At 30.3% G+C, this 16,602-nt stretch overlaps 1 protein-coding gene across 4 annotated transcripts in view; it reads right to left on the bottom strand.

Annotated features, from left to right (window-relative positions):
• Positions 1-16,602, bottom strand: part of Cep290 (centrosomal protein 290) — an 84,907-nt gene that overhangs the window by 10,156 nt on the left and 58,149 nt on the right. For 3 of the 4 annotated variants that reach the window (XM_071609657.1, XM_071609659.1, XM_071609660.1), the window contains exons 39-47: positions 16,053-16,274; positions 15,711-15,833; positions 11,884-12,029; positions 11,424-11,579; positions 7,366-7,489; positions 2,994-3,128; positions 2,277-2,363; positions 1,147-1,311; positions 517-639 (exon numbers count right to left, since the gene is read on the bottom strand). In XM_071609657.1, coding sequence (XP_071465758.1) covers positions 517-639; positions 1,147-1,311; positions 2,277-2,363; positions 2,994-3,128; positions 7,366-7,489; positions 11,424-11,579; positions 11,884-12,029; positions 15,711-15,833; positions 16,053-16,274 — 1,281 coding nt within the window. The remainder of the gene's footprint in view (positions 1-516; positions 640-1,146; positions 1,312-2,276; positions 2,364-2,993; positions 3,129-7,365; positions 7,490-11,423; positions 11,580-11,883; positions 12,030-15,710; positions 15,834-16,052; positions 16,275-16,602) is intronic. The other variant, XM_071609658.1, reaches the window with a different exon arrangement.

The raw sequence follows: 16,602 nt of genomic DNA, 5'->3' as shown, positions 1-16,602 counted from the left end.
TTATCCATATAAATAACAATACCTACTTGCTCAGAGCAAGGAATATATTTTGTCACTTAAATACAAAGAAATCTTACTGTTTAACCAAAGAGTTTCATATACTTCTCACTGGAAATTAAGTATTGTTCTAAGGCATGTGCATAAAGATTAAGTCACTTAAATCCTACAGCAATTCTGTGAGATAGGTATAGTTCTTATTCCCAAACTTATATATGTGGGAACTGAGGAAGAGAGATTAGGTTAAGTAGCCTGCCCCAGTTCCTACGATTAATATGTAATAGAACTAGGAACTGAATTCAGAATGAGTAGCTTTTAATTATATTGACTCTAAATTTGTTTGTTTATTTCAATGTCCTTCAAAGTAATGACAGGCATATTCTTAAATCTCTCACTACAATTCCTAAACCACTTACTATCTACTTTAAACAAATGCTCTTTTCTACTTTCAGTACTGCCAAGATATACTACTTAATTAAAACATAAATTAATGATTATAATTAATCATAAAAGTCATACCTTTTTAAGTTCTTTACGAAGCCTTTCATTTTCAGCAACAATTTTTTCTGTGCCTTTGGTCTTGGATTCATAGTGCATGCTCAACTCACGTCCAAGATGAATTTTAAGTTTTTCTAATTCAGCCTGGTGATTAAAAAAAGAAAAAAGATCAAAACAAGGTAATCAAATAAATGGTACTTGTAAACTCATAAAATTTAATTCAAGATAGTTTTAGAGACTATATTTGATATGATTAGAATTAAGGTCTTTCCTTAAATACTGGTCATCTAGAATAGCAGTACCCAACTCTTGGCTACACATTTGATGACTTAAACTACAAAAACAACCCTCTCACTACACCTATCTTAGAACATGTCATCAAATAATCAGATTATTCAGGATCTTGGGCACCTGTATTTTTAAAAATACACAGGTAATTAATCTATGAGAAAACAAATTGGTCTTGAAATAAGGAGGATAAGGGGAGCCATTCAGTAAATATTTTTACCTTTTCCTCCAATTTAGGTTTTTCTGTTTGCATAAAATATGTACATGTATTAAAGCCATTTTAGTAGAATGTTTAAATTTTTCCTAAAAAATTAAAATTAATAAAGCACTCCCATTAAAAAATGATCATACTAAAAATGTTACCTTTAACTTTTCATTTTCTAGCTCAATATTAGCCATTTTTTCACTGGTCAGTATTCCTGATGCTTTTTTCAACTGCTCATTTTCTTTTTGGACTTTTTCAACTACTTTTTTCATTAAACCAATGGTTTTTTCTAGTTCTGGGATTGTTTTTCCACTTCTACCAGACTGTAAGAGAATATGCCAATTTATAATTTAACAAACATTTCATAGACTATGATACTGAAGTACCAACACAACAGGTTTATTACTGTGCTCATTATTAATAATTCCTAATATTTGATCCCCAAACCTGTGTTAATTTAAAATATCCTTATAACAACCTATAAGATTTATAATTCTCATATACAAAAAACCAAGACTTAGAGAATTTGACATTCCTACAAGCACATAATTAGTAAGTAACAGCTTAAATAGGCAGGTTTTGATGTCTGATCTAAATAAATAAATTCAAATATTCTATTTAGCTAATGTTCTCTCCAGTATACCAAAATTTTCTTTATATGGAATAAAATCAAAAAGAAAAACTGAAATACAGCTCATCAGTAATCAAATTTTGGCTGCAATTTAAAAGATGCAATTTTCTCTAAGAATAGTCACTGCTTAGGAATTCAGCTTCTGATCAATATAATAGAAGACATCTGAAACAAAAAACCTTGTATAAATATATCAACAGAGGTAGGCTACCCATCAATAAATTTAATTTCTTATAATCAAAAATAGTTAATAGTTTAATAAAATCATGTGCTCATTTTATTTACATTTGAGTTAGCATTCATGCTATAGCATGAATAACCCTGATATATAAACTTTTATATAACTAACAAACATATTTACTTTCTTTATAAATTAAAAATTTTTAGATCAACATAAAATTGTAAATTTTTATAGTGTACACATATATTTTCATTTTTGAAAAATATGTTGCTGATCATCACAAAGATATTTGCTCTGAATATTTTTCTAATAATAATAATACTCTTCAAATTTTAACTAAATCCATCATATATTTAACATTATTACTGGAATGAGTTTTTGAACTATGATTGGTTTCATTTATTTATGCCACTCACTAACATGAAATCAATGGAGGCCTAAACCTTTGGTCCTGGATTCCCAAGCAACATACTCACCCCTCTAACATGACCAAGTTTTCGCTCAACTTCAAACTTTCCTTTCTTAAGAAACTCACACATTTCCTTCAAATCTCTTACTTGATTCTGAAAGATAAAATATGTAGCAATCTGACATAATTATCATCACTGAAAAGGAAATAAAAACAATTCACCTGAAGTAACGTTTTCAATTGTACAGTCAAATTAAGCAACTGGGTCTCTAGACTAACAAGGAATATTCTGAACTAAAGACATATGTTCAATTAATAAGAGAATATTTTATATATAAACTTTCAAGAAATATTTTCTATATTACTGCCTTAGGGTACAATACAAATTTGGGATTAGATCTCTGAAACTGTCCCATAATTTACACATATAGATCAATATTCACGTGATAGAAAAGGAGAGAATAAAGTTCTAGCTATGACAAAAAGAAAGACTCCCATCAATAGGCTAACATACAGAATACTGAATTTAAAAAACCAACTTATTAAGATCAAAATAAAGCAAACTTTCTAAAAGAAACAATTATCCTTATATTTTCAAGTGTGACCATTGTTAGCATTTAACATCAACTTACATACTATATTGACTTGTTTAAATGTAATCTTACCTAACATTTTATGAATATGCATTTTTTAACAATATAAGTAAATATAACAATTAGATGTGTGGTGCAGAAATGTTACAGGCATTTGATTTTCTTAATATAATAAAGCCCATTAAATTTACCTTTAGTCTTGGCAAATCTTTATTTGCTTGTTCAAGCTGAAACTTTAGCTCAATATTTTCAGATGACAACTTCAAGTTTTCCTTCTGAAGCTCCTGTTCTTTTTGACAATGTTCATCTGACTCTATTCCAGAAGTCTTCAGGAAAATTAAATTTGGAATTTTTAAAGTTTAATAAATTGGAGCCAGATAAGACATACTGAATTAGAAAATACTATATCAAAAGGAAAATTTTTTTCTCAAGACAATGTGAAAAAAATTGGAGAGCCCTAAAGAAAAGATAATTAAGTTGGAATATAAAACTTACAGATAAAAAGTAATATAGTTTCCTTTTATTTAAAATAGAAACCTTCATATGTATGTTTTCATACATACTCTCATAATAGTTAAATAGTTTATGCTGGTTTTGTTACTGCAAAATAAAGGTTGTATAATTGTTATACAGTAATATTATATCCCTCCACCCCCTAAATTGTATGTTAAATTTTAACTCATAGCACCTTCAGAATGCAACCTATTTGGAGACAGGGTCTTTGCAGAAGTAATTAAATTAAAATGCCATAACTAGGGTAGACCCTAATCCAGTATGACTGGTATCCTTATCAAAAGGGGAAGTTTGGGAATTTGGACCCAGAGATGCATAGAGGAAAGAGCATCTGAGGACATAGAGAGAAGAGGGCCAGTTACAAGCCAAGACTTAGAATAGATCTTTCCTGTAAAGACTTCAGAAAGAACCAACCCTGCCCACACCTTGATATTTGAACATCTATCTTCCAGAATTGTTAGACCATAAATTTCTGTTGTTTGAGCCACAGAATCTGTAGTACAGATATCCCTTAGTCTCCCCTGGAGATCAATTTCAGGACAATCCCACCTTCCCCCAAAGGATACTAAAATCTGTGGATGGTCAAGTCCCTTAAATAAAATAGCACATATGCATATAACACACATCCTCCTATATATGTTAAATCACCTCTAGATTATTTACAACACTTAATACAGTGTAAATAGTTAATTACAATATATTGCTTAGGGAATAATGACATGAAAAGGAAGGTCTGTACATATTCAGTACATATGCGATTTTTTTCCTGAATATTTCTGATTCATGGTTGGTTGAATCTTCAGATGTGGAATGTGTGCCTATGGTGGGCAAATATAGTTTATTCAGTAATGGCAGCCCAAACTATGCACTCTAATCTAAAAAAGAAGTGCCTCAATTAGAAAGCATTTCTGTATTCCTTGAGGTAATTACTCCCTCTCTGAAATGCATTAATACTACATTTGCATTTCTTTTGGCAAGAATCTACCTTGGTTATTTTTTATGTTCACTTTTATTTCTCAGGCTAAACTGTAAGGTATTTGAAAGAGAAAACTGTGCTTGATTATTCTTTCTATAAACTGGGTTGATTACCTCCTACTTCATAGAACTGTTACAGCATCATATAAAATAATTTTGTGAAAGTGCAGGGCATGGCTTTAGTACTTTTTCCTTAAACTTTCTCCATCTATTGGTTCAAACGCTTCAATTGGGTTCAATAAAGTCAATAATTCCATGGATATTATAGTTCTTAAAATATATCAATAAATCTACATGTTATACATGGTTCTATTAATAGTGATTTAATTACTGAAATCTACATTATACTTGTTACTTTTGTTAGAAAGTAAAGGAACTCCATAAATGTATTTTCTAAGGTAAAACACAGTAAAAGTAAAGAAATCACAATACAGGAAATGGAAAAGTAAAGAAATTTTGGACAGATGTCTGATTCTGATGAGGCATATAGCAGAACACTGGCAGGAAGACTGCATGTGTTCACCAGATTAAGGGAATGAGTATGCATAGGCACATATTAGCAAGAAAAAGAAGATGCCTATAAACCACAGTAACATATTCCCACTTATTCAGACTACCCAGGCATATATTCTAATTCAGTGTGAGTAAGTTAACATAAAGTAAATCCTACCAATTACAAGACTATCAAGTTTTTGAATCTTATGAATAAAGGCACTAGAGAAGATATCTTTTAAGTTCACTTCAGACATGGGAATATTTAATTCTTTGTCTCTAAAGCTGTTCTGTTTCCCTATCTTTGTCTCTTGTGTCTGTGGTAGCTATCTGAATCTATGAATGCTAAATCACCTATAAGTACCACTGATTGATAAATAAAAAATATTAAATCTCACAGAAGAGAAGAATTCTATGTGATGAAGATTTTACATGAGAATAGTTTCTAAACATATTTCTCACTAAAATATGAATGCAATTACTATAAGTGAATGTGAATCACTTTTTCTTTCTATCCTCAGAAAATAAAACAAGATATTAGATCATATTCTCCTAATCTTTGGAAAATAAATTCTAATAAAACTTTCTATTTATGATAATATAAATGGATTTCTTGTATGATGAACTTCATAGGACTTCCCATGTGTTTTATTGAAGAATGATCCCACTAAAAGTCATAAATTGCTTAATATCAAATCCTTAGTGGATGGAAATTAGATAATACATACTAGGCATCTCAAATTTTCTCATTAATTATGAAGTTAAAGAAAAAAATTTATGAACCTGGATAAAGAAATAAAATAAGAATTAAATCACTTTCATCTATTTTCTCCTAGATGTGTAATATTAGTTGATGGTTAGGCATGACTGGAACATCAGAGGTAGAAAGGATAAAGAAAAAAGGCTACATGTTATTTGAACTGGAAACAAGCTTGTCTTAATTCTGTACTTCAATATAAATGGACCCAAAGTAGTATATATACAAAAGTTCAGGAACTAGAATTAGATTGAATTTAAAGCCTGATTCTGTTTCTACAGGGTCACTAGAGATACTTATTCTTTAAGCCTCCTATGTAAAATATGAACAATATTTTGCAAAATATGTTGAGAAATATACTTAGGTACAGAGCCTAAAACAACACAGACAACACATGAAAGCTCCCTTTTCTCATTATTAAAAAGTATATTACCATCCATGGCAAAAAGATCACTAAGTGAACCTGCTATATATCATTGCAACAAAATATTCCTGATATTCACTGTAGTGAGCTTTTACTTGCAAACAGCTGTCTGAATTAGAAATATCTAAGGCAATACTAACACATATAGAGTGCCTTCCTTCTACTACTATTCAGTAAGTTCTAAACTGAATTAGGAAATGCAAAACCACTAATTTTGTTAATAATCAGTTAAAATTAGGGCTTAAGGCAAAGTTTATTAATAGTTCCTGGGTTTTTTTTTGTTTGTTTTTTTACAAATGCTACAGATTTTATCCCATTGGAACTATATGTTTTTTTAGAATTGGCCTAAGAAAATTCAGCTAACAAAGAAATAAAGGAATGTGAAAATTTTACCAGGGACATTCATTTCTTGGCTGAATTGATGAGACCAGTTTCATGATTTGTATGTGCACCATCCACAGCACAATGATTCACTGTATCAGCAACTATGGAATGATTATGGTCCTAGATAGTAGATTCTCTGGGATCTGCATAGTTGTGAACCACATCTTTAGCTGTGTGGTCCTTTTTTTTCCCCCTCATTTTTACCTATCTCATTCTCTTTCTCCTTTTTATGTTCCTGCCTACCATTTTCAAAATATTTTTGATCAACTTTCTCAACTTTAGGATCTGATGCAGACTCAAAATTTGAGTCAAAATCTCTCAGGTTAAAATCTCTCATTTAAATGGACCTGATCTGTTTGATACTGCTTCTGATTTAACTTAATAGGAGCTACAACATTTTTACTTTGTGTTTCTTTAATTAACACCATAGGGTATTAACGATGATGTAACTGTTTCTGGAATTTATTCTCTATTTTTAAATCTTAGGGTTTTTTTTTTTCCTTGTTCCTGAACAAAGTGTTCTTTTGTGAAAAGTATTACGTCTGTATTTATTAACACTACTAAGGGTAGAATACATAGTTGTGTCACATACCAGATTCTGTTGAAGTAGAAGAAACATGAAAAGGAAAAAACATAAAATATATGTATTACTTAAAATGAGATCAAACAAACAATTCTACATTATTCATTAATGAATCTTCTATAAACTAGAAACATAAACATGAGAATAGAAACATTACTACAACATTTTCACATTTAATTATAGGCTCCTATCATAAAAAACTTCATGATAGCTTCATTTAGAATTTTTAGAAATCAATTGTAATGAAGCTTTATGCAAATATTAAAGTCTTAAGTTATTATGTTAGGATTAAAGAAGCTACTATACATCATTATCTAGTAAAAATAAAAGTTGAATTTACTATATTTGATATTAATGAGAAGAATCTAATGTTTCTGGAATGAACTGATTATGCTTTTATGCATTTAAAACTAGAAAGAAAAGATGTATACTCACTGAAGGCTTAGAATATTCCTGCTTTGAAAGTTGTTGTTCTAAAGCATGAAGTTTTTCTTGAAGGTATTTATTTTGTAAACGTAAGTCTTCTACAACAGAATCTCGAGGAAGAGCTTGATGGGTCCTACAAACAACAACCATAGACTCTGTATTGCGAAAACCTAAATTTTACAATATTAAAATATAGCATAAAAGAAAGAAACTGCAATATATTTATTAATAAAGTATACGTTTTACTTTTTTCAAAACTCCAAAATTTTAATATAAACGTTGCCATCACAATTTATATTTTAAAATAATCCTCTACAGAGGATTTAATGAAGGACTCCTTTAAACTGTCAGGTAAGAAATGCAGTTTGACCAATAAAAAACAATTACAGAAATACATTCCAGCTGGGAGCGGCGGTGCTTGCCTGTAATCCCAGAGGTCTGGGAGGCTGAGACAGGAGAATCGAGAGTTCAAAGGCAGCCTCAGCAACTGCGAGGCACCAGGCAATTCAATGAGACTCAGTCTCTAAATAAAATACAAAATAGAGCTGGGATGTGGCTCAGTGGTTGAGTACCCCTGAGTTCAATCCCCGGCACCAAAGGAAAAAAAAAAAAAGAAATATATTCCATATTTTTAAATAGCATGTATATCAATTTATATGTCATTATATAAGACAGTTAAAATATCCACTATTCTAAAAGCATTATGTAATAAATGCATAATATCCATGGTCAGTCTCAAAAAGCTCAAAGATATAAAAAATTTCTTAATGGTTCCAGATAATAATCTGTCACTTTGAATATAAACATGTCTGCCTGGTCTACATCACCCTCCATAATCTGGCACAACCAACTTTATTGTCCAGGAGACTACCTTTATTCAGGCAAATAAATCTACTTTGACCCAAACATGAAATATTCACTCTTGCCTCTATATCTCTGCTAGAGTGATTCATATCTGAAATTGATCCTTAAAATTCAGAAGTTCTTTGAATTTGAAAAGACAAGATAGTTTCTTGTATGAAATCTTCTCCAACTACTACAGCCTTTACAGATTAACACATAGAATAATAATAATAATAATAATAGGCCCTTAAAAGCGTTAGGTTTCAAAAGTAAAATGATTTGATCCTTGCAAAAACTACAAAGGCTACTGAAAGAGGTTTGTTTGTTTGCTTGTTTTTAACATAGGTTTAGATTCAGAAAAATGGAAGAGAAAGATCCATTGCTGGGGACTACATAGTAACTTTAAACAGTTATCAAGAGAAAGAATTTCTTGATCTTTTTTCCTATCAAGGAAAATTATGAAGAATTTAAAAAATAGTAACTTAAATGGAAAGAGGATGGAATGTAAGTTAGGAGTCCACCAGAATATTAAGTAAAGGTGCTCCACTTCATAGGTCCATATCACATTCATACTGACACAATATTAGACATTAATAAAGAAGCACTACTCTCAAAAGTACAGGAAATGAAAACAAAATTAAACTGGATTATATCAAACTAAAAAGCTTCTGCACAGCAAAGGAAATAATCAACAAAATCAAGAGACAAATACAGAATGGAAGTAAATATTTACAAACTATACACCTGACAAGAAATTAATTTCCAAAATAGATAAAGAACTCTAAAAGCTTAACAGCAAAAACAATCTAATTTTAAAATTTCAAAAGAAGACATGCAAATGGCCAAGAGGCACATGAATAAAACATTCGATGTCATTAGTCCTTAGGGAAATGAAAATCAAAATCACAATGAGAAAATCAAAACCACTTCACAACAGAAAGTCTATTATCAAAAAGACAAAAGATAATAAGAGCTGGTAAGGATATGAAGAAAGATCCTTATATACTGTTGGTGGGACTATAAATCAGTAGTATGGAGGTTCCTCAAAAAATTAAAAATAGAATTACCATATGATCCAGCAATACCACTATGATGCCTAATGTATACACACAAAGGAAAGGAAATTGTTATGTAGAAAAGACATCTGAACTACAATGTTTATTACAGTACTAGTCATAGTAGTCAAGAAACAGAAACAATGTAAGTGTCCATCAACTAAAGAATTGATATGTAGTACACAAACACAAACCATGGAATACTATTCAGTCAAAAAAAAAAAAAAAGTCAAATCCTGTCATTTGTGACAATATGTATGGAACTGGAGGACACTGTATTAAGTGAAAAGAGCCAGAAACAGAAATACCACATGATCTCACTCATACATGGAATACAAAAAATTTATCTCACAGAACTTGAGGGTAGAATAGAGATTAGGAAGAGCGTGCAGAAAGGAGGGATGGGAAAAGGTTGGTTAAGGGATATTAAGTTATAGTTAAGATAGGAGAAATAAATTCTTGTGTTCACTAGGGTGACTACAGATAACAATAACGTACTATATTTCTCATAAAAATAATAGATTTTCAATGTTTTTGTCTCAATGAAATGATAAATGTTTGAGGAGATAGATATGTTTTCCCTGACTGTACATTATATAGTTCATACATGTATTAAAACATCACATTAATATATTCAATTTTTATGACAATTAAAAATGATTATAAATTTTTAAAAAGAAGCAGTAAAGGTAATTATTAAAGATTAATAGACAAAGCCATGGTAAATTTATTAAGGATAAATATCACATCTAAATATTATATGTAGATTCCAGACTTTGAAAATGATTATTAACATGATTACAGATTATGATATTGTAAGCACTTAGCAGATGAAATAACAAATTCTTTATAACAAACCAAAGTTCATCTTGGAAGAAATATGTGAAACAAAAATTATAATGACAGGACAACATTTTATTTTGCTTTTTATTACTACAGTATATGGAAGACAGTCTGGAAAGAGGAAAACAAGTCTCAAAGACTCTCTTATGAAACGGCATGATGGCCGCAGGTGGAGGGTAAGTGGTGGTTCCAGGTACAATGGAATAAACACACTCAATCCTGTCTCTCTCCCATGAGCAACTACTTGAGGATACTGAAAACTAAACCATATAAGGCAGTCAAGGATAGAATACCAGAATTTAAGTACCAGGTGACAGGCAATGAATTTAACTTTTTCTTTTCTCCTATTGTAATTGGCCTGAACACATTATTTGAAACATGTTATGTGAAACTGGAGGTAGTCAGCACTGAAGGGAAAAATTCTAGAGAAGCTTTCTAGTTCTAACTCAAATAAGAAGAAAGGAAACACAAAGAATAAAAAAATCTTATTATTTTTGTCCTTTCTAGGTGGTCTCATGCTCCAGCCCTCAGGCAACTCCATGGTTTTCGCAAAGGCTTCAATGGGAACCCTCAACAGCTGAAATTTTTGAGTAGGATCTTTTTCTCTAATTGGTAGAGCTGTAATATCAAAGTGAAAGGGCAAAAAATAGTTTTTGTCTTCCTGCTTTCTGCCCTCCTATTGCTGACTCAGCTACAGACATGTACAACTAATGAAGTACATAGCATGGTGGGTTTAACTGAAGTCCCAGATTTGTATGAAGTACCAAAATGGGGAACCCTAAGGAAATAGGAAGTATCATAAAGAGAGGGAGACATTTCTTGAGCTACAAAGTTGTTTACGGACTTCTGGACTCACCATTCAGCTGCACACTATATAGATCTGATCCTAATCAAATCACAATACTAAGGGTTCTGAGAACTGAATAAAACACTGCCCATGTACCAGACTGTTGACTGGTAAGTGCACAGACAGAACAGATCTGAACGGCACTAAAAAAGCTTTGAAAACAGAACTGACAAAGGAACCATAACCCACAGAAAGGAGGGTGCAACTTGAGGCCTTAACCTAACCAATTAGATTACAAGCTAAAACAAATCATCTACATTTTCCATAGAATTTAAACAAGACCTAGAGGTTCACAATATAATATTTAAAGGTCAATAATACAATAGTACAATCTAGAATTACATTAGGAATATCTCAACTTCACTTGGGAAAAGAAAACCAACACAACCCCAAATTGAAACAACACACATTATTTCCAAATATATGGGTCAAGCAGCTTTTCATTACAATAGGTACTACATTTCCATGTAATAACTTACCTCATATATAATATGTCATTTTCTAAGTCAAGATTTCGCTTTTTTAATTCTTCCAACTCTTTTTCTGATTCCAAAGCTCGCACTCCCATAACTTGATCAACAGTCATGCCAGTTGTTTTTAGTTTCTTCTGCAAAGTAAGTTTCTCTTTGTCAGCTCTGTGAAATTTAATATAGAATCATGAAAATAAACCACTTAGTATTTTGCTTATTCAATTTATTAAACTACAGCTTATCAGACCAACATATGGCAATTATACCATTCTGTATTTAATCTGAATCAACTTACTTCTAAACCATAGGAAATTTCATTTAAAACTGATAAAATAAATAAAAACTGAATCATATATAATAAATAATTAAAATAGAAAAAGGCTAATATTACCAACTATGACAAAACAATATAATTTCTGGGTCAATAGATTGGATACATAATTAGTGTTACAATGAAATTTAAGCTCACTTGGCAAAAAGATCCTTCAAAGTATTCAGCTGTTTGGTGATGGTACAGACTTCTCTCTCCTTCTCTTTTAATTTGTTTCGAATTCCTTCTATTTTGGTTTGCCATTTTTTGCCTTCTTCCCACCGAATTAATTCTTCTCTAGCACTCTGTAAACAATACATATGTGTTAGAAAATCATAAAAATTATTTTATTTTTTAAACTCACAAATTATAATCTACCAAGAACAACAGTGAACTAATACTTCTAAGCAAATGATAATTGGTTCATTTGCTATATAATTCCTAAAATCTTTAGACATGCCAAGCTTCACTCTAAGTAGGCTTTATTCTATTACCTGTCAGACAAAATTCTGGGGCACAAATGACTAATGCCAACACCCTTGAGGAGACTTTAAATGCAAATTCTAATATAGGTCATCATGGCTAAAGTAAACTTCTAACAAAGATTTTTTTTTTGTTTATTTTTATTTTTAATTAATTAATTAATTAAAATTAGGTATATATGACAGCAGAGTGCATTTTGATTCACTGGGTACCACTGCAGCACAACTTTTTATTTCTCTGGTTATAATAAAGAATTTTTATGTATAAATGGCCAAAGCTGATCTTGTTATAACATTGCAATCTCCTAGAATCACAGTGTATTCAAGTCTTCAATGCCTATTACTTCACTCCTATGCAATATTTAGTATTAATCACATGCCAGATACTATCTAGGGACTAGGAATAGAAGTAATGAATAAACCAGATGAAATTTTCACAAATCTTACAAACCATTTTATGTTGGAGGAGGTGAAGGGAGCAAATTGTATATAGTAAAACAAGAAACAAATCAAAACATATTGGATAGTAAATCAGCTGATGATAAGTGCTTACAAGAAAAGGAAGGGAACTAGTGCACTTCAGGAGCAGGCAACATAGCGGGTTAAAGGTGGTGTCATGGCTTTTTATAATTTTTAAAAAGGAGCCAAAGAAAGTCCAAGCAATATAGGACAGTCCCATGTACTCAACAAATGTCCTATTGAGCATTGATATAGTTAGAAATTTTGGTCACAATTGTCTGAGCTAAACATTTATCTCCATTTCATATACTAACACTAAGAAACTTTTGAATATTTTACCATATACTTAATTTTCTAGGAATACAATGGCCATTATACAAAGTAAGGCTATAGACATTGCTTTGGTGAGAATTACAGTTTATCAATTTGGAAATCAAATTATAACTGGAAATGCAATCATGACAGATGAACTACCAATAGAACATATTTGTATTACTCTATATTTGTAGCTTACAACTCACATTAATGATATGTAAAGGTAAAAGCACACAACTACCTCTGTTTTTTAACATAAGCATGTCAGACTACTTACATGTTGAAATATGAATAATATAGTCATATACTTATTATTTTATGTTACTTTTCTTTCATGTTTTTCCTATAAAAATTTATTTGAGATATTATTAATAATATTCTTGAAATTATTTAAGTAATTAGTTTATATTAATCATGAATTCCATTTGTAATAGTGAAGGGGATATTATAAAACATTATTATTATTTAGTATAAAAGGTCATTTTGGGCCTAAAAGTGTTGAGATTCATAACTTAAATTTAAATTTAAATTTAAATTTAAACTCCTAACTAGGATTATTTGTCTTATCAAAACAATCTTCTCTAGTTCTCTAACATTCTTCTTCTAATACGGTTTAATTTTTTTACCTTATTTATTTAGTTTGACTAATAAGTATCCTTTAAAAAATGTAAAGATTTCAATAAGTGGTTCATAGTTAATTTCTTTTTTCTGAAATATATATAAGAAATTATCTATATTCCTAGAAATGTAAATAATATTTGGGGGCATAATGTATGTAAATAAATGATTCTGAAGCAAGAAATGGAGTGCTTTGCCCTGATTAGGCAATTAAATTGTGTCTTGTATTACCCTCAAATTTAAGGAGGGAAGCAAGGCTGAGGGAATTTAATAATGAACAGGAAATAACAAAGGCAAATGTCAACCCAGGTCTGTTCTAGACTGAGGAAGAAAAGCAGATAAGACAGGATAGGGAGAGAATGTTTTTCTTTCAAAATATTTCTCTACTAAAAGTCTCAGGAAAATATGGTATATTTAAAATTCTCATTCATTTAACAAATAGTGATCATCTATTAAGTAGATGCTAGAAACATAACAATGAACAAAACAAGCAAAGATACTGCTATCAAAGCTTGTAATCAAACAGGGAAAACAAAAGATAAACACTTATATAAGTAAATGTCTAGTATGTTCAAATAACAATAAATGTACACTGAAAGGAGTGCAAAGCATAGGAAATTTTGTTACCTTATACATGTTTGCTATATTGTTTACAGACAAAAACATGCTGAAATTTCAAAACACTCAATATGAAAGCATTTTTTTTAATATAAATTAGAAATGTCCAAGTACTATGGAACCTGAAAAAATTTTCTTAATAGGTTTATGGATATACATGTTAAAATCAAGATTGTCCTCTGTGTTTTCTAGTTAATAATAATATCTTATACTTGTATAGACTAGACTTGATATCTTACAAAACTTTCACATATTATTTCATTTAATTGTCAAAATTATCTTCCATGGCAATAAAGACAGTATTATTTCAGGTTAATAAATTGAAACAGAGAGGTTAGGAATTTAGGCAAACGCACAAGGTTACTGGGGCTTATTGATAGGAATCAGCTTAGGAACTGGTATCCAATGCTGGACTTACTCCCAGGTAGGGAGGCAGTTAAGAGTGTAATCCAGAGGAGTTAAGACATTTTGATCTTGCAGATTTCACCAACAAAGCTTCTGACAGAAAGCATGCTGTGGCTTCACATATACAAATGCAATCATTTTCATCAAAATTACATTGACACCGATGAGTTTTCATAGGAAAATACTGGAATAGTCTACTAAGTTATTTTAATTTCATTACCTACTTTCTCTTTGGTGCCATTATAGACATCTAATTTTCTTTTTATTAAAATTATCTTATAGTTATTAAATATGTTTTGGGTAAATTTTATAATACAAATTTTACCTCCTCCACAGTTTCAGGGCAAACATTACTACTAACATCAACCAATATTTCCCCAGAAAACTTCTGTTCCTTTGTTTTTTGTGGAGCTGGGAACTGAACCCAAGGCCTGCTAGACAAGCACTCTACCACTGAGCAACATTCCCAGGCATGGTATTTTCAATATACTAACAGTATATTCAATGTATTCCCATTTCTTCTTCATACCAAATTTAGTTACATGCATTTTAGCCAATTTTACTTTTGGTTTGGGTTATTTATATTAATAATTTTTATTAGAAAATGATTTGCTAGTTGACCTTAAGAAAATATTAAGCAATTTATCTCACATGACAGAATCAATCTATGAGCAGATGGGTTATTAATTATAGCAAATACTGAATATGTTCCAAATCATTTTTTTACCCTGAAATGACAGTCTAGCCTACTGAAGGACAAAAAAAAATAAAAAAATAAATAAAAATTAAAAAAGGACACACATGGATCAAAGCAGAGATCTTAAAATCTTAAAATGTCCAATGTCCAGTTCTCCCCAAAGGTCAAAAGTTCTTACCTACATAAATGGTTACTTGGAGAGAAATGATAAATACAATTGAATACTTAAGGTGTAAAAGTATTTGAAGTCAGGAAGTTGACATAGAGTTGAAGTAGCAATTCCCAAGTAAGAGTAACATTAGAGGTGCCTCCTTAAACATACTGAAAATTCCTTAAGGATGGAAACTTCTTGCCTTATATATATCCAATACCACTTATGATGTATCACATACCTTTTCTTTCACAGGTTTTAAATCCACCTCATCTACTCTTCTTTCTAGTTGGCTTTCTAATTTTTTAACTTTCTTTTGAAGTTCTTCAATTAAACTTTGTTTATTGTCCATCAGAGGTTTGCTCTGTAATAAATAAGATGTAACTTTACATTCTAAAAAGGCAGAGTAAAAAAATACACAATAAATATTCCAATTATAGAAATCTTCTGAAGCCATCACTACCCATAGTTTCTGAATAATACTCTTAATATGAAGACAAAATTTAAAAGAGGAAATAAACTATTACCTATTACCTATATATTACAAATCAAAAACATTAATCAAAACTAAATATAAAATTACCTGTAATCCACTGGTTAGTCTTTTAATTTGCCTTTTAAGTTCATCATTTTCTTGATCAATTCCATCTTTCTCTCTAAGTATTTTATTATAGGCTTTTTGGTGTTTTTGCAGTTCATTATTTAAAATATTCAAATTATCACTTAGTGAGTTTTCTGTGCTTTTACTTGTTTTAAGAGCTTCCTTTAATTTTAAAAGGTTTTCATTTAAATCTTCAATTTGTGACTAGAGATAAAGAAAGGTCTTAGTCATGAATCCTCACCACATATACCAATGACAAAAGCAACACAAAATAGAACCTATACCATTAATACTTTTTATTACAAAGAAAAAGGAAAATTTTAAGTACAATACACAGTATTAAAAGCCAAACTACATATATTTTTCCATGTTCATGTTAAATGAGCCAAGTCTATTTGAAGAAAAAACTAATACTACATTAAAGAAAAAAGTCTAAAGCAATTAATTTTCAATACCCAGAAATGAAATTTTATCAATTAAATAAATGTTTATAGCTGAATTTTAAAGAAACCAGTACCTATCAATGTGCATG

This window comes from Marmota flaviventris, chromosome 3 (assembly GCF_047511675.1).
Source record: "Marmota flaviventris isolate mMarFla1 chromosome 3, mMarFla1.hap1, whole genome shotgun sequence".
Taxonomy (NCBI): Eukaryota; Metazoa; Chordata; class Mammalia; order Rodentia; family Sciuridae; genus Marmota; species Marmota flaviventris.
This window is presented reverse-complemented; position numbering and strand designations above follow the sequence as displayed.